The sequence below is a fragment of the Ochotona princeps genome, chromosome 26 (assembly GCF_030435755.1).
Source record: "Ochotona princeps isolate mOchPri1 chromosome 26, mOchPri1.hap1, whole genome shotgun sequence".
Classification (NCBI taxonomy): domain Eukaryota; kingdom Metazoa; phylum Chordata; class Mammalia; order Lagomorpha; family Ochotonidae; genus Ochotona; species Ochotona princeps.
Genome location: NC_080857.1, coordinates 17,905,388 through 17,929,753, shown reverse-complemented (window position 1 = coordinate 17,929,753; position 24,366 = coordinate 17,905,388). Strand labels below are relative to the sequence as shown.

The window sequence follows — 24,366 nt, the reverse complement described above, 5'->3', positions numbered from 1 at the left end:
CAGCAATCTCACTACTGGGTGTACACCCAAAAGACCTGAATATATTGTAGCAAAGAGATACATGCATCACTGTGTTTCCAGCAGCACAGTTCCCAAAAGCCAGAATTTGGAATCAACCAAGGCATTCAGCACCAGATGAGTGGATAAGAAAATGTGGTGCCCAGATTTTTTTTTTTAATTTTAGCTCTCATATATAAAGGAGAATATGTATTATTTGTCTTTCTGGGTCTAGCTTATTTCACTCAGCATGATGTCCTCCAGTTGATTGCTCAATGATATTCCCTGTGTATAGGCACCACATTTTCTTAGCTGCTGGTTCAGTGGCTAAATCCCAGGCTCATACATGCTGGGGATCCCATAGGGGCACAGGTTTGTGTCCCAGATGCTCCACTTCCCATCCAGTCCCCTGCTTGTGACCTAGGAAATCAGTAGAGGACAGCCCAAAGCCTTGGGACCCTGCACCTGCATGAGAGACCCAGAAGAAGCTCCTGACTCTTGGCTTCAGATTGGCTCAGCTCCAACCATTGCAGCTACTTGGGGAGTGAGCCAGCGGGTGAAAGATCTTTCTCTGTGTCTACCCTTCTCTCTGTAAGTCTGCCATTCCAATAAAAAAATAAAATAAAATAAATCTTTTTAAAAATGTGTATCAGTATTGCTGTAAATGTAATTTTATAAAACCTTGTGTTATACCTTTGCCAAAGCTATGATTATTAATGTCCTACTACTATAGATTTAATGGTCTATGATTACTTTAAAATGTACTGCATGTGGGTGAAAATAGTCATTTTTCCATTCAGTTATTGCTTATAGTCATTTCTGTGTTCCCATTAAACTAAAGTCTTTTTGCTTTTCACTTGTAAAATTGCTTATTGGGTGAAGTATTAAGCCTTGTACTGTAGTGTAAATTCAAAATATGTTATCTCAAAACCTGAAAAATAAAAAAGAGAGAGAGAAAGAAGGAGTGGGAAAGAGGGAGGAAGAGAATATTACATTCTCAGAATTGCAGCTGCAAATAACACTGACTATTAAAAACCATTTATAAAAAAATAATAAATAAATGTAAGATTCTAAGCTAGACCCTGACTCTCTGGCTTCCTGTTCGAGACGTGACTCGGCTCTAGCCGCTTCATTCCAGTCATACCAGCAGGTGAACTCAGCCTCCCTACTGTCCCCTGCATACTCCAAGCATGCTCCCACCTCCAGCCCCTGCCCACACCCCTGTCATTACCTCCTCCCCTGCACACCCTCTCCCTGCCTTCCATCTCTTCTCAGAGGTCATCCCTGCAGTGAGCTCTTCCTCATCCATCACCCTCTCTGTCCCTGTTTCACAGAAACAGCAACCTTTGAGCTCTGGAAGCCCCTGCACCCCTGGCTTCATTTTCATCCTTGGCACTTGTGGCCCTCTGGTAGATGACACACTAATGATTCTGTTTGTTAACTGCCTCTTTCACAGAAACAGCACTTTCATGGGAGAAGGGGTTTGGTTCTGCTCCGGTTATCTGTCGGGCACTCCAGCCTCAGGCCTGCGGATGCCACAGCCTTGTAGGGGGCCTAACTTCCTATTCATCCCAGGTTCCAGCAACGCTGGGTTTTGGCCTGGATTCACTCTAGAGTTACAATGAGGCCTTGGGAAACAAACAAACAAAGCCAAACAACAACAAACAGAAACACCCAGGAGGGAGTCAGACTGCCCGCAGCAAGGCTGGCAGATGCTGTAAGTCCCAGCCCTGCCCTGCAAAGGGCACCACCACCGGCATCCTAACCTGCAACAACACCTGTCTCTTCCAGGAATGCCACAACCCTTTAACAAATAACAGGACCGAAGCTTCCAGAACCCACAGGAGCTGCCCAACTGGGTTCAGGCCTGGTGACCTGGAGTGGTCAAGATCCAAAGTGAAGTTCCTACAAGATTCTCTCCATCAGAGGAGGGGCTTTCTTTAAAGAGAATGAGAGCTGAGAGGCACAGGTGGGAAACAGACTCTTCAAACCTCAGTAATTCCAGAAGTTTCTCAATGGTTTTCAGTTGTACCCTAGCCACTCATGTTTGATTGTAGGGACAGGACCCTGGCCGACAGCCACGTTGTCCCCAGAGCATCTTCCCCTTCCCAAAGATGGACCAACCATGAGAAGAGCAAGAGGAAACTTCCCAAACCCAACGAAGGCTGAGCAGTTGTTTTCAGCTGAAAAACAGAAAGACACCCGGCTTTGGTTTAAACATTAAGTCGGGGGGCAGTGGAAACTCTTTCCCTCAGGCCTCTGTGCTCTGCCATGTTGACAGAGAGCAAGCACTAATTCTGGCCAGGGGGTTTTTCCCTGCCTCGGCTGTTTTTCTCTTTTATCTTCAATTGCAGAGCACCACCGCTGTGCCTCTCAACTGTCACAAGGTATCTGGGGTTTGGGTGTGAGTGTGTGTGTGTGTGTGTGTTCACATAACTCTGCGGGTCTTTTCCCAGAGATGTATTTTTTTTTCTCAAGTTCACTTCTAACTTGAAGTTTCCGCCCATGTGACTTCCAGCGTCAATTACCAGAAACCACAAGAGAGAGAGCGCGCGCGCCAGCCCCAAAGCAAGCGACATGTCCCAGTGGGGAGCAGTCCCCGTGCACCCCCAGAGCAGGACGCACGCAGGGGTCGGTGGTGGCTACAGGGCTCAGGCCAGCACCCGTGGCGGGCGGGGCGCCTGCGGAGGCCAGCTGGTGACCAGAGAGTCCAGAGGCGCGAGGGGCCGTGTGTGAGAGCCGGAAGCCTGCAGCCATGCCTCACAGCTCCGACAGCAGCGACTCCAGTTTCAGCCGTTCTCCTCCCCCTGGCAAGCAGGTAGCGTCCTCTTCTCTTACCTTCTGCCTCTCCCGGGTGGGGAGCAGGCCTCTGGTTCTGCGCAGGGAGCAAGGGAAGTGAATCGTGCCTTGAACATTCTGTGAAAGTTCAGACTTGACCTTTGCAATTACACAGTGTGGTGGTGATGGTGGCGGGGGAGGGGGAGTAATGACCATCATCTTCCACGTGTTCTACCCAAACCCCTGACCTCTTTCCCTGCCCCCCCCACCGGGAGTGCCCACCGTCTCTACCTCATGGGGGCTTCTAAGAAACCAAGAGGAGCAGGGTCTTCAAAAGGCTCTCTAATCTTTAGGATGGGGGCTTCCAACGGGGCTGCTGGCACGTACAGTTCCAACCCTCTCTGTTTCCCAGGAGAGTAGCCACTGGGTGAGAAAGGGACCTAGGGGCAAGTCAACACCCAAGAAATCAGGTTGGAGAGTTAGAAGGATGAGAGGCCCCGGGCTAGCCCGGGAAGGTCTGTTGGGGCGTTTCCTTTGTGGCTGGCACCTCCACGGGGGAAAGATGCTAGAACCACCACCAAACCCTGGGGCCCCGGTGGCCACAGGACAGAGGAAGTTACCAAAAGAAGTGGTAGCTCTTGAGACACTCGCCCCCTAAGCTCTGGCCGACATGGGGTAGGAAGCCCGGGAGCCCTCAGCATCCAGTTTGTGCTCCACCTTGTTCCCACTGTCCAACTCGCGCTTTCTGGGGCTTTCTCCTTTGCACTCTTGGGCATCATTCGCCAGAGGAGTTCTCCCTCTTTCTCACCCCATGCGTATGGGTGGACTAAAATTTTCTCCACCTCCGCGGGGTAAAAATTGCCCGCCAAGCACGGCTACCCAGGCGGGCTTTCAAAAAACTGCCTCTTTTTTAAAAAAAGAAATGAGCATCAGATGCTGCATCCCAAGACCAGGTGGGGCGAAGTTCTCATACAATCCTCTAGAGGGCGAACTCTCCAACCCTCGGCTCGAGATGCTATCAGAGCTGCTCAGGCTGCCTGGAAGCCGGTCCCCTCCTTCGGGAGGAAATTACTCACGCTTCCATGGTAACTGGGGTCCCCATCCCCCTTAGAGAAAGAGCGCTTCCTTCCTATCTAGCCCAGTGTCCTACTCCTGCAATGCCCTGCGAGTACTGGACATGCTGGGAGTCATTGGTTGAGTAGGCACAGAGCCTTGTGCGAGGTGTCTGTGCCTTTGCAACCCCAGGCAGAGGAGACCAGTTACGCTCTCTGCCCTAGTCAGGATGTGCCCATCAATGGGATGTCAAGGTTTCCCTGTCCTCCCCTGTCCCCGTCCAGTGCTCACCAGAGCCAAGAAGCCGAGGCCATTTAAAGTTCTTGGCATCTCTGGAAAACACTGATGTGCAGGCTGGTGTAGCCCAGGTCACCAGCCACCCAGAAGGAGCTGGGTCATAAAGTGAGAGGGTGAGGCTGGTGAGCAGAGGTGATGAAACCCACTTCATTGCCTTGGCTGCCTTTACCGATGGTTCCAGAGAGGCCTCGGGGTCTGTGGCCTGCTGCCTGGAGCTTCTGACCTAACCCAGTGCCCCTAGGCTGGCTGTGATCGGGAGATGGCTCTCCTCCACCTCCGGGACACAGATGTGGCAGAGTTGGGTCTGTTCGGAGATGGGTTAGCATGAGGAGGAGGAGACCATCCGGTTAGGGCAGGAGAGGAGCAGATTCTTCTAATTCCCACTGTCTGCCTCCTAGGATAGCTCCGACGACGTGAGAAAAGTCCAACGCAGGGAGAAAAACCGAATCGCTGCCCAGAAGAGCCGGCAGAGACAGACGCAGAAAGCTGACACCCTGCACTTGGTGAGCCGGCTAGCCCTTCTCCCCGTACACATAGGCTCTCCGCTGGGAGGACCAGAGCTTTGATTCTGCCCCCGTGAGCAGGGGAAGGGCCCGGGAGTAAGTAAAAAGGAGTCTGTGAGGCCGGGGCAGGGATCTCCTAGGAGGGTAGGGAGAAGATTCTGTAGCAGAGAATGGACTAGGAGACTGATACAAGGCAAGGACACTTTTTGCCCTTCCCACCAAGGGTTCAGGGGGCTGGTGTAGGAAGCGCCGAAAATCTATGTGGAAGTAGAGTCTCCTGCTGAGGCAGGGGGCCGAGCAAGGGAGCACTGTCCTTCACCAACCAGAGACATGCGGGGCTGTGAGGGTGCCACAGAGCCCCTGGCACCCAAATGTCCCTGCACTGCAGAGGAGGAAGTCCACGGGGTGCTGCTCCTAGCCCTTCCTGAGCCTCATACAAGTTTTATTTGGAAATTTCTATCTTTACTGATATCCCCAAGGGTCTAGGATAGATGCACCTTCAAAGGCAGTTATCTGGGCTGGTCACGGTCCTGGCTGAGCTGCTTCTGGTCCCAGACTTTGACAGACGAGGCCTTGACCCCTGACTTGAGCTGGCTCAGGGTTTTGGACTGAGTGGTGATGACAATGGTGGCTCGAGGCCCTAGTGGTATGCTTCAGCAAGCATTGCTTTCTCTACCCTCCCACGCTTCCCCAGCCTCCTGGCTTCGCCCGGCCCTGAATTTGGTTCTCCTTCAGCTAGCGGTTAGATCACTTTGGTCCTCTCCCATTCCCTCAGCTCTTCCTCTTAAAATTCTCTTTCAGTCCATTCTCTCGAAGCACTGTTTTGTCTCTAGTGCCCTGGCAGTTGCTTTCAAGAAGTACAATTGGCCTCAAAAGAGAACAGGCTTGGGTTTCACAGAATGGTGAGCGCAGCCAGCAGCAGGTGGAATAGCTGATGTGACCTTATCAAACATTTGTGGTAAATAGAACTAGAAGACATGTTTACTTGGGTGCAAAAAAAATTACCTTCCAATATTCGTGCTTAGTTCTTTCGTCATGCACATTTTTCCGAGAACTTGTTGAGGATGCCTCGGAAGGGGCAGGTGTAGGAGGAAGAGCATGCTTCCTTTAGCTTTGTAAGGACGCTCGCCGGGAGCGGTCTGCACCAACCTCCGACAGGTGCGTGTGTTTCACTCGAAAACTGCTCAGTGTTTCCTCTAATGCACGCTCTCAGACGTTTACCTTCACAAGTACTCACTGAAATGAAAAACAGGACGAGCGACCAGCGGGTGTGCAGTGGCTGTGATCAGCAGCTTAGGCGTGAAGCCATTGGTGCACACATGCTCTGCCCGCTCGCCGGCCAAGGTCCCACACACATGGCTTCACTATTTCTAAGCTTGAACGTCTCTGATGTCTAACATCAGAGTTTGAGTCAATATTTCTGAAAGAATGCAAGCAAATAAAAACAAGAAAGGATACTCTTCTTTTCAAAAGAGTAGCCAGCGTCCTGAGCCTAACAAGCTGTCAGAAGCTTTGTGGCTTTATAATTTTCACGTAAGTGGAAGTTAGGTACAGGCTGGCAGCTCTGGTCGGGGAGGTCAGGGTTGGATTCGCAGCATTGCCTCTGGCTGTCCGTGCAGCTGGCCTGAGATTCTTACCCTCCCTCAAGCGGCAAATTCCACACTTGATGCCATGTGCTAGGTCATGGTCAAAATGCAGGCGTACTGGAACTCTTCTGAGGAATTGTCATTCAGGATATGTGCACAAGGTACACAGGGAATGGATTTTATGTTTAGGCTTTGATCTCATTAACAGGGTGCCTTGTTATAAAAATATCCAAATCCCCCCCATCTGCATTCTGAAACACTTCTGATCCCAAGCATCTCATCTAAAACGCGATCCTTAATTTGTAATAATGATTATTGTAAGAAGCAAGATAAATAATCTCTGTGAAGACAGTACGCATGCACACACACATGTATTTTTATCATGGAGGCTTGGAGTTGAAAGATTTCTTAAAGGCTAGGACTTTGGAAACACTTTAGATGCCTGAGACTCTACGACAATATCTGCAGCAGAGTCCCCAGTGAATGCACCCCAGGAGGAAGCAGCTGACAGTTCAGGTACTTGGGCCCTGCCACCCACATGGATGGAGTCCCTGGTTCCAGTCCAGCTCTGGCTATTGCTAGCACTGGGGAATGAATGAGCAGAGGGAAGATCTCTTTCTGTTCTTCTGTTTCTCTCTCTTTCTGTTACTGTCTTTCAAGTAAATAAAAACAAATAGCATTTAAAAATACATATCAAACTCGGACACCATGAGGGAAAGATAATATCTGTTACGTTTATAAATGAAAGTTGAAAATTCCTATGTGGTTATTAACACCATATGCAAAATCGAAAGCAACTGGCAAACTGGGGCAAAACTCTAACACATGTGCTACAAAAAAATAGAGTCATGTTTCCTTATTGTGTGAAAACTTTTATGGATAGGAAAAACGATTAACAATCCAAAAGGAAAATGAGAGATTATGAATGACCCGTGCGTGGAAAGGTGACCAGCAAATAGAAATATGAAGAGATGCTAGACTTCACTTGGGTAAGAAAATGTCAATGGAAGCAACAGTGAGATATCCCTGCCAGATGAAAATGTTGCTGATGCACCATCTTGCTGAGACAAAGAGGCAAGGGCCACCACCTACTGTTGGGGGAAAGGCAGGTGGGCCAGCCCCAGTAGAAGGTAGGTTGGCCACATCCATCCAGACTCTAAACTCACATATCCTATGACTCAGCAGTTTGATATCTGGGAGTTTATCCACGAACATCTCCACAGATGATACCACTCTGAACATGTGAAAGGAATATTTGTTGTTTATAACAGCCAAGACCTGAAACACATTCAGTGCCCTTCAGTAAGGGAGTGAGTGAGTGAATTATCCAATCAGTGGCACGCAATTAACAACGATGAGTGGCATCTGAAGGTGCTAGCCAGCATTGTGTATTCTTAAGTGAAAAAGATATACATATGGTACCTAGTTTGTTCCCACCTACGTTCTTAATAAAAAGGTATAAATATGGGCACAAATATATAAGTTAAAAATGTCCAAATATTAACACATAAAAATTATATTTCTTTCTGAAGAAATAAGAGGGAGATACTTTGCATTCTTATCTTTTTATTCAGTTTGGATATTTTTATTGCATGCTTTGTTTTGTTATTTGAAGACAGAGAGAGAAAGAGAGAGAGAGAGAGGGAAGAAACCCCTCCATGCACTGCCTCGCCGACTGGCACAACAGCCAGGTTAGGATGAGGCAGTCTGGGTTTCCCTCTGGGTGGCAGAGTTGGAAGTACTTGGGCACTCATCTGGTGCCTCCCAGGATGCACCTTGGCAGACACTGTGGTATAGGTGCTGTAACCCCGTGTGCTTTGTTATTGGATAGATACCGGAATTCCCAACGTTAGCACCACCACGTATACATTAGAATGTTTTCTCTCCTCATCTTGATATGACATGTGACGCACTCTTCCATTGTGACATTTTTGAACATCCTAAGTAAATGCTCCAGTCCTTGAGAAGAACCAACTGCCAGCTGGGACGTGCGTGACCCTCCCACTCACAGTGCTGAAGGAATCCTCAGATGGGCAGCAAATCAGATGTCTTAGTGTGGCCGTCCTGGTGGATGGCGTGGTTCTCAGGCACTGTACAATGGCATGAGTTCATGTCCAGGGTTTGCTGAAAATTGAGGTCCAGAAGCTTCGCTGATGAAAAGGCTCAAGGTTATTGTCGGGGTGGCAGCAGACAGCTGCATTAGCTCAGAACCATGCTGTTGAATCAGATCTGAGCTTCTATGAAACCAGAGTATCAGGGTCAAGTTTGAAGGCTGTAGACTTAGTCATTGCTATAGCTGAAGGCGGGCCAGGTGCTTGCTCGGGGCTGACTCCTGAAGGAGTCTCACAGCAGTTTAAGAAAAAAAAAAAAAAGGCTTCTAGATTCCAGGACATATGTTTACTGTCATTTATGATGAAAAATCATGAAATGTAAATGATACATTAGGTGAAAGTTTCAGCTAATGCTGTGAGAAGTATGGTCTTTACAGCTGGCGGAAAACTGAAATGAACAGGCAAAGATGGAAACCTCCAGGCCTCCTGAGGTGCTGCTGCAGTTCTTGACCTTCCAGCGCCCTTTGGAGGGGGGCTGCCTGTGCTCTCATTCTCTCAGAGACTGGACAGGGTGGCCATAGTCGAGAGAATACAAAGGAACGTTCCACCCTAAGACATCTCTGCAAAATCAGTGAGCCAGCTATAGAAAACAGAAGCATCTCTTTTTCTCCATTGCTGTGAATTAAAAATATATATCAGTTGTACACATGACGATGCAGCAGCTAAGTGCTCTGCTTATAGAAGCTCATTTAGCCTGAACAGAAATCTTACTGTATAATCCATTGCATTCGGTTGCATAACTTGTTCAAACCTTCATAGCTTTAACTCCGTCTATGTGATTCAGAACCCATTTCCTTAACCCCTAAACTGCTCACTCTTCTCCAAACCCTCCTGAGATGATTCACTCTCTCTTGCTTGTATCTTTCTTGAACTCCTTCCAGAATATATTTATTATTTTTTTTAAATAATAGCCTCCAAAATGCGTATTTTCCCCCAATCACCGTTAGGTCTGGTCAAGAGAGTGAAGGCATCTTGCTAAAAATATGAATTGAAATGATTTTGAAAAGGCTACATAGCAATAGATTAGTATTTTGCATGGGAACACATTTTACCGCAGTAGTTCCACTTCCAAAGTTTGAAGGAGAAAAATGGTGCTCAATGTGTCACTCTTCATGAGCAGTGAGCTACAATCAGAGCCACAATACGTTGGTTAACGATGGGATTAGGTGCACTGAGATAGTTTAATACAATGGAAGCTTACACTTAAAATGACTATGCAGATCTGTGTGGTTAGTAGCATAGAAAGATTTTGGTGAAATAGAATTAAGTGAAAACAATTACAAAGAATAGGCAAAGTCTAATTCCATTCATGTAAAATGTCTAGGCTTTGAGCATTGTGGCAGCCCAAAGAGATATCTAGAAAAACATTCTCTAAAATGCTAAGAGTGGTTACTTCTGCATGGTTGAGTTTGGCCAGTTTATCCTTGCACTTTCCTTTATTTTTAAAGATTTGTGTGTTTATGTGAAAAGCAGTTACAGAAAGAGAGAACCTTCCATCCACTGCTTCACTCCCCAAATGGTTACAACAGTGAAAGCCAGGAGCCAGGGGCCTCTTCCAGGTCTCCCATGTAGGTACAGGGACCCAAGCATTTGGGCCATCCTTCCCCACTGTTTCCACAGATGATAGTTCCACGTGGCTCAGGCTGGGAGGCATGTTTGAAAGGACTGTTCTGGACATGCTAAAGAACATCTGTCAGTCAAACCCCCACTGGGAATGCCTGCGTCCCTGTAAGAGTGCCTGGGGTTAAGCCCCAGCTCTGCTTCTGCTTCCAGTTTTCTGTTAAGACACACCCCTGTGGTACAGCAGATGATGGCTCCGATATTTAGATCCCTGTCCCCAAGATAGGAGACCTAGATGCAGTTCTGGGCTTCTGGCTTCAGCCTGGCCCAACCATGACTGTGGCAGGCATTTAAGGAGCAAGCCACCAGAATGAAAGATTTTCTTTCTCTTTCCTCTCAATCTTTGCCTTTCTTCCTTTGAAATAAATTTAATCAGTATAATTAAATAAATGTTATTCTAATTTTTTCAAGTGCCCATCTAAGTAAGATGGCAAGTACCAGGTCACACACTTGTTTGTTCAGCAGGTATCCTCAGGAGGCTGTGTGCGCTCAGCAGCATCTAAATCTCTTTCTCTCAAGAAGGGTGCTGAGCTCTCACCTACGGGACCCTGCTCAAGCTACATGGAAGTTTCCTTAGTCTGCTTAGTCTGCTTGGTAGACGCTGATCAGGCGCCAGCTTCCTTGCAAGGGCTGTCTGTAGAGGACTCCATCAGGAGTCCCTGTGGTGGCTGGTGGAGGGATGTGGTTTAGACAATCACAGATTTCCAAAGGAGCTCAGAGGAAAGAAGCATTCAGCCTAGAGGTTAAGCCACCCACATTCCAATCAGTTAAATGAGCTTAATTGCTGGCTGTTCCTGCTGGCTTCAGATTCCTGAAACCTTGGTGATGGCTCAAGTAATTGGGTTCCTGTCACCTACAGGGAGAAGTCGCCAGTTCCTGGCTTTTGCCCAGTCTTCACACAGCCATTGTAGACACTGAGGGAATGAACCAGCAGGTGGAAGCGCTGTCTCTCTCTCTCTCTCTCTCTCTCTCTTTCTCTGCTTTTCAAATAAATATATAGATACTATCTTCAAAAAAGAAAACCAGAAGGGTGAGGGTGAGGGTAAGACACCGCCTAGACCACCAGCCTGCTACATTAACAAGGAGGAAACCAGTGTCTTTCTTGAGTCCCCTGGACACCCAGACCTCTTGCCTTTCCACCAAACTGCTTTACTCTCATGCGTCTTGCTGCACACAGCTCTGTTCTGCAGGTGGTGTTGTCCACACACAAGCATAATTAAAACGCTCACAGAATCTGGGATGAAAAGAGAGTTTTATTTTGAAATCCATGCACACATGGAGTCTTCCGGAAGTTCACATGAAAAAAAGTGATGCATGGATTTAAAAAAAAAATAGAGCAAAATGAAAAAAAAAAACTTTTTATTTTTCCACCCACTTTCTGAAATACCCTCGTGGGTTCCTTTACAAAGGGTAACCCAAGAGGGAGGTCGCTAACCAGAAGGCTTGAACAAGCCAGACCCCCCTCAACTCCAGGGAACAGCCATACAGCAAGAGAAAGGGCGTTCAAGGTTAACGGAGGCTTAAGTCTGTGTGTTCCTTTATGTAAAAGAGGCTTTACAGTTGCAATGCAAAGCAAAAAGGACAGAACTATATTGGGGAAAGTTTAGCATCAAGTTCAATAAATGAACATTGACTATGACAGGCAGCACATCCTTTAGAAAAAAACATCAAGACTCTAATCGATAAGTGGGCAGAGGCCACGAGCAGAAAGCTTACACAACAGTTTTCCTACCAAAATGAGAAGAACCTAATTTCCTATTCTGATTATGAAAATGATATACACTACCTCGATGCTGCTGAGGTTTTGAGCTCCATTATTCTTTGTTGTTTGGGGGGTTGGGAGTTGTTCTGTGTAAATGTAAAACCTACCCACAGATACCAACACAACTTCGCCCCAACCAGCCCCTCGATACTGCAAGTTGGGACAAACAGAGGTACCTGCAGAACTTGCCCAGTGTTCCCTGGAGGGCAGGCTAAGAAGACACACAGAGAAAATTGTTCTTATTTAGTAACTGATAACTTATAACTCTAAAATGAAATTAGGAAACCTTCATAAAGTTAATTGGCAAAAGTTCTTTTTTCTTAAGATTTATTTTTGATTTACTTGAAAAGCAGACTTATAAAGAGAGGAAGGCACAGAGAGATCTTTCATCCACTGGTTCACTTCCCAAATGGCCCCAACACCTGGAACGAGGCCAGTCTGCAGCCAGGAGCCAGGAGCTTCTTCGGGGTCTTCCACATAGGTGCAAGGGCCTGAGGCTTTGGCTGCTTTCCTAGTCCATAAACAGGTAGCTAAATCGGAATCTGCTGGGACTAGAAACACCCATATGGGATGCTAGTGCTGCAGGTGGAGGATTAGCCTGGTTGCCACCCTGCTGGCCCCCCAAATAAATTATTTAAAATCATAACACCTGCAAGGGAAGTTGTAATAAAAGTGACATACTAGCATTCATTGCTGGTGACGTTATGTGTCATATACAATCTTCTTACAACAGTGCTTACCATGAACTGGAAAACTTACTGTATCCTTGGCCTCATTAGTCTATCTCTTAGGAATTATCCTAGTACATAGCTGAATAAAGACAAATCCTAGTGTGCATCAAGATGTTCATTTATGATAATGAAATTCTGGGGGCCAGCATGATGACTCAAGTGATAAATCCTCCACCTACAAGCACCAGCATTCCATACAGGTGCTGGTTCATGTCCTGGCTGTTGCACTTCCCATTCCCCTCCCTGCTTATGGCCTGGGAAAGCAGTAGAGGATGGCCCTAGTCCTTGGGACCCTGTGCCTGTGTGGGAAACTTAGAGGAAGCTCTTGGCTCTTGGCTTTGGATTGGCTCAGCTGTGCTGCTGTGGCCATTTGGGAGTGAACCAATGGATGGAAGATCTTTGTCTCTCCTTCTCTCTGTAAATCTGTCTTTCCAATAATAAATAAACATATATTTTTTAAAATAGTGACATTCTGATAGTAATCAAAATATCCAACATTAGAAAACCATCTTAAGTAGACTGTGGATTGGATGAACTAGCCATTAAAACGAATGGCAGATTGATGAAGTTATGACCGGTAGCAAGGTATAACCAGCATACACATTCTCCTTGAGCTTCATGAAACTAGGTTGGCACATTTGCTTAAGAGGATGGAATTGCAATCTGTACAAATAATATGAGTATGTTAGCAGAAGAAGATCATGGGCACTTCAAAATTTTAGAAGATAAAGCTGTATTCTTTAAAAAAAAAAGACTGATCAATAGGAGGCTGAGGGAACTCAGATGAGAATCAAGAAATCAGAGAATACTATTGAACTAGAATTTAGGGATCAGGGTTTGGTAGAATTTATCTGAGTTATCCTCTAATCAGGAACACTTCTGCAAGTGAATGTCACACCAGGACAACAGATGTGCACTGGGACAATGTGAACATCTGGTCACCCTAGACTCAGGCGAGTCAAAGAAGGGGCACCTGGGACTCTGCTGAAAACTCTGGAGAGGGAATGAAGCCCAGAGTCAGGCACAGGGGACTGGAGTCTTAGTCTCCAAAACAATTTCCTGCACAAGAAAATGCCTTGTCATGCAGAGGGTGTGGTGATGCAGAAAATGAGATGAGCAGTGGCCTCGCTCCTGGTCCTGGAGCCAGCATCATCACAAGAGGCGCTCCTCCCTACGAAGGATCCGCTGCCTCCTCCAGGCCAGGACAGCGTGCTGTGGGCACTGAGAAAATGGCAGTGTTCTAACCTGCGGACCTTTCATTCTGCTGTTCAGCAGACTGGAAAATAAATGGATGAATTCACTCAGAGGAAAATGAAGCAGGGCACTGTTGAAAAGGACCAAGGGGATGGGTGTGGGGATATGGTCAGGAAGGCTATCCTGGGAGGACCTGACATCAAGGCCAACGTGAATTACACAAAAGGCTGGGGACAGCTGGGGAAGGTTCTACAGAGGGCTCACAAGCCAGACTGAGAGCGGTTGAAGGTCAGAGGGGGACTGATGGGGGGAGGAAACCGTGATAATGCAGCGATGTGGGGAGGAAATTTTGATCACAAAGTAAGAGGCCTTAGCACTTCCCTGGGACTGGCTTTAATGATGGGGCTTAGGGGGGAACAATACAATAAGGTATGGTTTTCAGTTTTCACACGGGGGAGAAAGTTAGAGCTGTTCATTTATTGAATGTGGAGAACATGGCTGTTTCCCATCCAGCCATCAGACATCAGAAAAGAAAGTCTCCACAGTTCTCTCTGGCTGTTTACAAAAACTTCCAGGACACCAACTACTTCCCTCGCCCTCCTCTTCACCACAACCGATCTCATCTCTTTCACTGGAATGGATGGGGAAGGTCAAGTTCAAGTCAGGGAAATCTCAGGCAGAGTTCTGAAAGTGCTGTCAGCCGGCTACTCCAGTTCCAAAGCATCAGTTTGGGGAACCAAAGTGTTGTTCAGTAGGGATTAGACCTTGACCTTTATAATAAGGAATCTCTTTGACTTATTTGGAACCATTCCAGAGGTTACTGAAGAACTTGAAGTTGGGATGTCACCAATCCACCTGATAGACTCTGAGTTTGTCCAGTTCTTATAGTTTCCACGTTGGCAGGCAAGTGATTTGAATTTAATGAACATTTACTATGTGACAGTGTAGACAGTAACAGCCCTGTGCCCTCATAAAGAACAGCAGTCTAATAAAATTGTAAGGAAATAGACTTAAACAGCTCCCCTGCCTTTTGCCTTTGCATCCTAAGAAAGAACTGGGCTGGGCTACTTGAAATTGTGTTTTGCCAAATACAGTAGCAGTAACATAGTCAAATGCTTAAATGGTTATTTTCTTTTAGAAAAAAAAATTTTAACTTGGAAATATTTTCCCAACTTCTTAAAATTTCATTATGTTACTTACTCAATATATTGTAAAAGATAGGTAATAATAGAACATATACAAAGTGAATATAATTTAACAAGTAGGTATTATATATTTATATTATTTTATGATTTGGAATAAGAATCCACCATGAACATAGTCCTCAGCTGGGTTTCCCATTCAGCCCCCTGGGGAAGCATCTTTAAAATATCGATGCCTTTACCCAGCTCAGAACAATTACATTGCAGTCTCCAGGGGGTGAAGGCCAGGAATTACGGTTATTTAAAACTCTTCAAGTGACTGCAGTAGGCAGCCAGGGTTGGGAACCAGGAGCTCCAGGAGTTCAGGTAAGCCTGGGGTGATTCTGTGGATACATGCCCAGACACTCTGCCCCAGCCACCCGTGGCTTCAAACAAGGCAATTCAAACCTGGGCTGTGATAGTGATGATTGGTTGTTTTGTTGTGGGTTGCTTGTTTTTCAGAATTGGGCTTGCCAGTGCCATCTTTGCAACTTGAGATGTCAGTCAGGATTGCGTTTCACTACAAGTAACCCAGAAGCCAATTAATGGAGGTATCAACAAGTTGTGGCTTATATCTCTCACAGAGCAATTAGTTCAGGAGAGGACAGAGTAGGGCTAGAACCCACAGCTCCCTTGTGCTCAGCCATCTCCCGTGGGGGCCTTTCATCCCGTGGCTGCAAGATGGCTGCGGCACTTCCAGGTGTCAGCCAGCATTGAGAGAGAGTGGCCTTCATCCCTGGGAGGGGGCGTTGCCTTTTGGATGGGAAGGGGGACACTCCACTGCTTCCAAATTCAGCTTGCATCTCATTGGTCAGAATCCTGTCTCACAGCCACTCCTAGCTAAAAGGGAAGCTGGTGTTTGAGTGATTTTTCTGGCTCTCTAGAGGGAAAGCATGGAGGAGTTTGCTGAGTGAGCCAGCCTAGATAGAGTGTTTGTCATGTTGGAGGTCAATGAGATCACAGTACTGAAAGCCAGGGAATTGACACAAAAGGCACTTCTGGCCCTAAAAGCACAAAAGTGAAGATTTCTCCAGAATCAGGTATGCGCGGTGCAAAGCCTTGAGGCTTAGTGATTTCTCTTCTTACAGGCTCAGGCTGGGCCTAACTTCTGTGGGAATGGTGGGAGCTACAGGTGTGAATTTTCCCACTGCTCGGACCGTGTCTGAGCTCTCAGTCCTAAGCCTGCTGCAGGGATGGTGGGTCCCACCTTTTGCCTGCAGCAGATGCTTAAGGGATGGTTGCTGAGGGACACCACCTGGCTGGGCACAGGGAACAAACCTCCGAGCTCACTCTCTTGTGCCAGTGTGGGTAGGAGCATTTAAAAGGCCCACTTTCCTGGGCAGGACTGCATGTTCAATCGAGCAGGGAAAGCACACGGATTGTTGAGCCCTTGTGGACACTGTGATGAGCAAATGCCACGAGAAGGTGCAGACACTAAACCAGGGCTGCCAGGCAGGAGGAACAAGTCCTGCTCTGGGTGCTTGACGAGTAGCCAGCCTGGCCTTGTCCCAGCTGGCTTCTCTGGGTAAGGGAAGAGCCTGGGGATTCCCCATCCTGCAAGAGCTCTTTGAATGACCTCCTCTCCAGCCCCTCCAGCAGGGGGGATTTCCCAGAATCTTCCCACACCCCCAGGAAGCCTCCTGCTCCACCACCCCCAAGCTGTGTGTAGGTTGGATGGAGGTGGCAAAAGATGACCCCGCAGGAGAAGGGGACTATAGACACTAGCATTGGCACGTGCATGAGGAGGGAAAAGATGGAAGATGACCCTGGGAGGTCAACAGGGCAGGAGCTCATGGTCAGACTGCATCAGGCCTAGAAAGACTTCCCAGGCCTGGTGGGAGGGAGCCCACTTGGTTCCTGTCCTGGGGTTGCCATTAACACAGTCAGGTGCCTTCCTGTCTCTGCACCTGCCAGCTTCCTCCTCTACATCCATGAGATCGCTGCAAAGATTAGATAGACATAAAGTACTTAACAGGCTGATTGACAAGTGATGGCGCTCAACACCATTAGTTATTTGGAAGTCAAGCTGGGGCTGTACTTTCAGAAATGTTGGCTTCTGCTCATCTTTCTTTTCATGTGAATTGAGCCTGTACCCCTCCACTCCTGACACAGACACCCACACACCCCTTCCCAAAAGGAGGAGGTTAGAGGCTCTATTTTGCTAATTTACTCAGGCAGCCACTTCAAAATCTTAAAACCTTTCATTTACAGGAGGCTTTGAGATCCCTTGCTGTGGTTTTCAGTATTAGCTACCCCTTACTACCCCTGCCTGGAAAGACGTTAACAACCCCGTGTCAGGCCTTGCCCCTAGATCTATTAAATCAGAATCAGGCGTCAGTACTGTTTAGGCTCCCAGGACCCAGGACTTCGGTTCCCAGGTACCACTGATGGAGAGTTCAGGTGTTCAAGACCTGGCTCAGGGTCTGGAGAAGGGTGCAGCCTCGAGGTTGCCTCTTCCAGAGCCACTGGACCAGTGACACCTACCCACCATGGTGCAGGCAGGGAGATGGTCAGCTCAGCGTTCGCAAGAGGGGCTGACTTAGCGTGCTGTGTTGCAGACATCAAACTCCAAAGCAGCTTTCTCTTGAGAGGCTGTGGGGTGACAGGATTTCTTAAGCCCTCCACCTCCCCTCCCCAGAGACCTTGGCCCTCACATCTGCACCCTCCCAGGGAACTCCCTTGCTGGATGTGGTAGAAGTACCCCATGGCTTAAGCCTTGCTCTTTTTCCTTATGCAGTTGTGGGTCTTTGGATCAATGATGCAAAATTTTTGAATTTCAAGGAGAACCAGCATTTAGAAGTAGATTGCAAAGCACTCTCTCCTAGCAGCCTGAGGTGGTTTTGAGGTGTGAACAGTGTAGATGTTTCCTAGGGTCTCAGCTGACCTCCTCTGTGGAGTGGGGCTAACCTGACAGCCAACTCTTTGTCTCCATGCAAAGGATTACTGTGAGGAAGCTGATTAGAGGCTGGAAGAGTTCTGCAGAGCAGACACACGCTGCCATGGGGTGCTCAGATGCACACTCACTGCCTCCCCACCACCCCCAAAAACGTCCTTCTCGAATCATCCTTTTCTTTGCCATTCTTGGGAACTGCAGGTTCCCTGTCCCTAGGATGTGATGACGGAGTTTCTGGGACCCCTTTGCCATGGTCATTTGAGCCATTGGCAGGCCCTTGCCAGAGCATGATCAACCTGAGGAAGGTCACGGTGGCCTGAGCCAGGACAGGCAGGAGCTGGAGGGACGAGGCCCCAGCTCAGCCACTTCCTCCTGCAAGGGAAGGCAAGCCCTTTCTCTTGCAAGTGTCAGGCTGCCTTCACACCACGCCCTCCCACTCAGACCCACCAGGACAGCAGCTCCTCCTCACTGCTCTCTGGGGGCCCTGGGCAGGAAGCAGGGTTCGTTCCCATGGTCAAGACCAATTCTTGTCACTGCAGCAGCAGCAGCCGCCAGTTGTTTTCTGGTTAGAGGCAACAGGTGTCTGCTCTGAGCACCTCCCAGGGCCCTGGGATTTGCCAGGCAGGGAGGGAGCGAGACCGACCCACCGGGCCAGGGAGTTCTCGGCGGAAGGAAGGACCACCGTCACTTCCCGAAAGCTGGGCCTGCCTCTAGGCGGGGAGAAGGTCAGAGCGGCCTCCCCCGACCCCTCCCTTCTGGCTCGGGGTTTGCCCAGGCTCTTCAGAGCACAAAACTTACAGTAAATGGTGTCACCAGTGGAAACTCTCAGAGGGGGCGAGGAAAAAGGCTTGAGGAAGGAAGGGGCCAGAAGTCCTGCCTTTACCGCCCCCTCCCCATCAGTTCCCGGCTCAGCCACACTGCCCTGTGTCATGACAGGGCTTTATCTTACCGTTTGGTAAGATGGGGGGAGGAGGGGAGCGGTGTGCACACCCTGGGATGTGCCAGGAAAACAGAACAAGTTCAGCGAGTGGGCTGACCCCAGCTCGGCAGAACAGCGACAGAGCTCGGACTCCATTGCGGGGCTCAGGTATTCCCCACATCCCACCCCCTCTGAGCACCCCCTTTTCAAGGTGGGAGTCCCCTTTTATTCTAGTTCAGAATAACATCCAGGAAATGTCAGGCAGAGGGAGAGTGTGCTCACATCTCTGCTTCACACACAGGTTGGGGGCTGGCACTGGGGGTGGTTCTGGCCACATCCAAGGGCACCACATCCATACCTAGGATAGGTGGATGGGATGACTGACAATGGAACCGGCCAATCCAGTCCAGCCATCATTAGCCTGTGGCTTCCAATAGGTGACTTCAGACAAGTTTGACTTGTTTATTTTGAGGAGCAGAGAGGTACACTGGGACTCAGAACCAGATGGCTCCCATTGCTGGTTTACTCCCAAGATGCCCACAAGGTCCTTGGCTGGGACAAGCTGAAGCCAGCAGCTGGAAAACTCAATCCAGGCCTGCCACGTGGGTGTCAGGAACCCAGTGCCTTGAGCTGTCACAGCTACCCAGTAGAAGCCACCTTAACAGGAAGCTGAAATCAGGCACTGGGCTGGGAGCAGAACTCAGGGACCGAGCTGCTGGGCCAGACGCCCATAGGGCCAGCTTTAAATGTCAGGTTATCTTATATCGACTCACCACCCCCCTGTTTTTAAATCAACTTCTTTGTACCAGTAACTGATGTCATTCATTCATCAACAAACATATGAGTTCATACGCTGTCCTGCGCTTGAATAACTAAAGTTCATGTTGTAGGTAACCAATGTTTTTGAATTTACTTAAAGATTCAACCTGACCTGGGGCACTTGTTAAATACTCTAATTTCCGAATCTCCCTAAAGCCCTGAATCCACCAAGTTCAAACCTCCAGATTTTTAAAGAAGGGATTTCTAAGCAAGCAACCTAAACCCATAAAACTAGACTGTGACTCCAGATATTGGGTGGATTTTTTTTTTAACTACAATACAATGTATTTGCACTTCCAATGCTATTTCTGCTTTCTATGTGGGCACTGGTTCTTAGCAGAGAAGGACTATTTGAGCCCTGGAACATGACTCTTACAATTGCAATGGAAAAGCAATCCCCTGCGCTCCTTAGTAACTGCTAATGCTGCCCGCCACCCCCCAACTCCCAAAGTGTAGCTGGCTGATTAGTGACAGGACCCAGAACCAGCACTGCTTCCCTGAGGTTTCTTGGTGACCAGTGCACCTGCTGTTTCTCCCAAGCAATAAGGAAAAAGATGGTGCCCCAGAGTGGGTGGAGAGGAACTAGGAGGGGAAGTTCTCACCAACTGCTTTCCAAAGAGGAGTGTGTACTAGGGTCTCTTGCACGCAGGCACATGTAAGGGCACACTGGCACACACACCTCTGTTAGCTGTGCTTCAGTCGGTCCCCATCAAGTCTCATGTTGCGATCAGAACCTCAGTGTCATAGTGTGGTGGGAGGCCAGGAGGTCACTGAGTGGGCTGTCCCCAAGCAAGCTGGACACGTGTCTCTCTTCTGCACACACAGAATAGCTCTTGTGCTTTTCTGCCCATGTGGAGCGGCACGTGATTCTCACCAGCATACCAGGGTCATGCTCTCCGGCATCCTGTTTCTTGAAAAGCAATCCAGCCTCACCTGTTGGGTACAGCAACACAAAACTAGGCTGATGGGTACAGCCAGGCAAGCCTCAGAAGTCCCATAGGATTCAACTTCATAACCTTGCCTAGACAGGCACACACATGCATAAACTTCTCCCAAGACACAACTATACACACGTCACACACGCAGGAAGATTCTCCAGTGCCCTTCCCCACAGTCATGTCAGCAAAAACTCCATCCTACCCATGGAACCGTCTTCCCTGCCACTCATGTCCATGTCCATCTGTTGCCCTCACAGGAGAGCGAGGACCTGGAGAAGCAGAACGCAGCTCTGCGCAAGGAAATCAAACAGCTCACGGAGGAGATGAAGTATTTCACGTCAGTGCTGAGTAGCCATGAGCCACTATGCTCTGTGCTGGCCACCAGCACGCCCTCGCCCCCCGAGGTGGTGTACAGTGCCCACGCCTTCCACCAGCCTCATGTCAGCTCCCCGCGCTTCCAGCCCTGAGCATCCAGATGAACCCATTCCCGGGGTTGGGGAGGCCGCATGGCCCCATCCCTGCCGGCCGCCACGAGGCCTCTGGCGAGACATACAGACTGCGGCCACATTGCTCATGCCGCTCAACGCACTCCACGTGTCTGGAGAGCTGGAGGCAAGCATGGGGCAAAGACTAAATGGAGAGGGTTCTGGCAGCTGGAGCAACATGAGCCTTCACCTCCTTCACCACCACTCTGACCACAGCGCCGGGGCAGTGGACAGCATGTGCTGGACACAGGACACCAGGTGGGGGAAACCCCAGCCAAAGCAGGATCAAGCTCACAGCTCAAGTCCCACGGCCCCTGAAGGGAGGAGGGCCGGGTGGGTGGTTTTTCTAAATAAATGTCTTGAAAGGAAGAAGCCTGGCAGGGCAATGTCCCTCTTACTTTGCCCTTTGAAACCCTCAGCTGGCTGGGGGTGGTCTCAGCCGCAGGCACCCACAAAGGGCTGTGTGGCTTCCTTTCCTGGTTTGTCGATCAACTTGGGGACCTGGGTTGTTGCCTTTTTCTAAAGCATCTTCTATGCCTCTTTAGGCATTTTTTTTCCAATCTTCTTCCCTCAACCCCTTTACCTGACCCTCCCTCCCAATCCACTCCTGTGCCTCTTGCTTTGCAGACTGGGAACCCATTCGAACACGTGGGATGGAGAGGGGGGGCGGGAACCCCTGCTGGCTGTTTCCTAGGGAGGCTGAGGTCAGGTGGAGCCTGTCACTTCCTGCTCACAGCTACCCTGCTCAGCCAGGTCTCCAGGATGCACTCCATCAGCTGGTTTTGCTTGTCTGTTTTTATTTTGGTATTTGAAAGGCAGAGTGAGAGATCTTTCGTCTATTGATCCATTTCCCAAATGCCTGAGTTTCATCCTGTTCTGTCACAGGAGTGGCAGGATCCCCTACACTAGGACCTTCCTCTGGTACTTTTCTTCTACTGCACTGGAAGTGGAGCAGCCAGGACCTGAACCAGCACTCCGATATGGGATGCTCATGTCAAATAACAGTATAAGATGCAGTGCCACAGTGCCAGCCTTTCATCAAACGTCCCAGCAACAGACGGGCAGCATCTGCCAGGGGAGGCAGTGGTCTGCTGGTGCTCTCAAGGGGCTGCGGGTGGGTCGAGGGGGCCTGCAGTTGTCACTCATCACACTGCTACTGGGAACCACCATGGCCACATCAGCCCTGACCACAGCAGGGCCTGTCTGCTGGCCCCCAAGCCATGCTGGCTGCCATTCTGGGTGTCCGATGCAGGGCTGTTCAGTCTCATCCTTCAGTTCTTCCTGAGGAGTCACAGCTACTGTCCACTGCCCAGGGGAGGGCAGGGCCTTCACCCTGTGTCAGCACCTTCTCCACACTCAGGCCAGCAACTCTGGCCGAAGGGAGGACAGATTTCATCCCCAGCCGTTGTTGCCTGTGTGTGGGGACCTCACCTGCATGCAGCCTGAAGTCCAAGGCAGAGGCCTCTGCACATACACTGCAATCCGTAGGGCTCCACCAGTGAAGCTGTTGCCTGGCAACCAAGCCAAGTCCCACCACTTAGAGTCTGGGGAAGGAGGAGAGATGGACAGTCTGGAAGAACCTCTGTTAAAGGGGGCCTTCACATTGGGCAAGACCCCTGCACTAGAGCTCCCAACACTCCATGCCAAAAGTCAAAATGGATTCAACCATGTCACAGTTTCATGTCAGGAAACCATATCTTGGCTGTCCTTTGACCTTGGAACATCTGGGGAGGCAGATAGTGGCCCAAGCAGGCAGCTTTCCATTGGCATTATAATGAAATGCCCTGTCTATTTTAACCCTTACATCTTTTTGTTTTCCCAAAAAAAATATTTTGTCTGAAAGGCAGAGTTACAGAAAGAAAAGGAGACAGAAAGTGAAAGAGATCTTCCATCGTTGGTTCACTCCCAAGTAGCTGCAATGGCTGGGCCGGGCCAGGCCAAAACCAGAAGTCAGGAGCTTCTTCTGGGTCGCCCATGCATGTGGGTACAGTGGCCTAAACAGTTGGGCTATCCTCTGCTGCTTTCCCAGGCATATTAGCAGGGAACTGGATTGAAAGTGGAGCAGCCAGGATGCAAATTAGCTATTATATGGGAAGCTGGTATCACAGACATAGGCTTAGCCTACCACACTACCATGTAAGGTTGCTGTGTTAAAGACAACCAAGTAAAGTTTGCTGGCCCAACCATTATATCCTTTAATCTGTGCAAAAAGGGACCTCAAGTAACCAGAGATTCACCCATCAGGCCTTTGTATTGTCCAGTCTCCTGTTCTGCATTCTGCAGGGAAAGTCACTTTGAAATGCCTATTTTAAAAAATTAATTCGTTAATTAAACTTACTTGAAAGGTAGAGAGACGGGGCCTGTGACAGAAAGAGGCCTCCAATCTGGAGAGGGAGAGCTGGTTTGCTCCCCCAAGTGCCTGCAGAAGCTGATGGCCAGGTCCTGTGGAAACCACTGGAGCTCCATCCAGGTTTCCAAGGACTTGAGTCATCAGTTGCCACCTGCCAGGGTGTGTACTTCAGGAGCAGAATGGGCACTTGAACACAGGCACTCTGACGTGGGTGTGGGCATCCCTAATGGCCTTTTCACCATTAGGCCAGCCACCTGCCCCTGGCACATCCACTTTCTGTTCATTGCTTCTGCTTTTCTCAACCTGACTCTTTCTATAAAACTGACCTCTGGGGCCCGGCATGATAACCTAGTGGCTAAAGTCTTCACCTTGCACACGCCAGGATCCCATGTGAGCCTGGGTTCGTATCCCGGTGGCCCTGCTTTTCATCCTGTTCCCTGCTGTGGCCCGAGAAAGCAGTCAAGCACAGCCCAAAGCCTTGGAATCCTGCACCTGCATGGGAGACCCGGAAGAAGCTCCTGGTTCCTAGTTTAGGATCGGCTCAGCTCTGGCCATTGCGGCCACTTAGGAAGTAAATCAAAGAGGTGGAAGATCTTCCTCTCCATCTCTCCTCCTCTCTGTATATCTGATTTTGCAATAAAAATAAATAAATCTTAAAAAAAAAAACTGTTAGGCAATCAAAAGAAAGATTCCTTCCACTGTGTAGGAAAGTGTTACCCAATTCTAGGACCACAGGATCAAGCCAGTTAGGATCTTGCAGTAGCTGTCGTGTGTCCTGTTTGCCTCCAATGCAGCACCTGGCATTTCTTTTCTTTTTCTTTTTCTTAAGATTTATTTATTTTCATTGGAAAGGCAGATTTACAGAGAGAAGGAGAGACAGATTTTCCAACCATTGGTACCCCTCAAGTGGCCATAACAGTCAGAGCTGAGCCGATCCAAAGCCAGGGGCCAGGGATTTCTTTCAGCTCTCCCTCACGGGTACAGGGTCCCAAGGCTTTGGACCATCTCCACTGCTTGTCCATGCCATAAGCAGGGAGCTGGATGGGAAGTGAAGCAACCGGGACACGAACCAGCACCCAAATGGGATATTGGCACTTGCAGGTGAAGGATTAGCCAGTTGAGCCATCACACCAGCACCACACCTGGAGC

At 48.9% G+C, this 24,366-nt stretch overlaps 1 protein-coding gene across 1 annotated transcript; it reads left to right on the top strand.

Moving 5' to 3' along the window:
* The first annotated feature begins 2,538 nt into the window (after positions 1-2,538).
* On the top strand, positions 2,539-21,239 carry BATF (basic leucine zipper ATF-like transcription factor). Its single transcript, XM_004584385.2, has 3 exons — positions 2,539-2,815; positions 4,524-4,628; positions 20,640-21,239. Exons 1-3 carry the CDS (start codon positions 2,753-2,755, stop codon positions 20,847-20,849), a joined length of 378 nt encoding a protein of 125 aa, XP_004584442.1. The 5' UTR covers positions 2,539-2,752; the 3' UTR covers positions 20,850-21,239.
* Positions 21,240-24,366: the final 3,127 nt, after the last annotated feature.

Excerpts from the sequence above, each read along its gene's own strand:
- BATF (XM_004584385.2), top strand. The coding sequence starts at position 2,753 with ATGCCTCACAGCTCCGACAGCAGCGACTCCAGTTTCAGCCGTTCTCCT. Across the intron at positions 2,816-4,523 it reads CTCCTCCCCCTGGCAAGCAG|GATAGCTCCGACGACGTGAG; the intron begins GTAGCGTCCTCT and ends TCTGCCTCCTAG. Across the intron at positions 4,629-20,639 it reads AAGCTGACACCCTGCACTTG|GAGAGCGAGGACCTGGAGAA; the intron begins GTGAGCCGGCTA and ends TTGCCCTCACAG.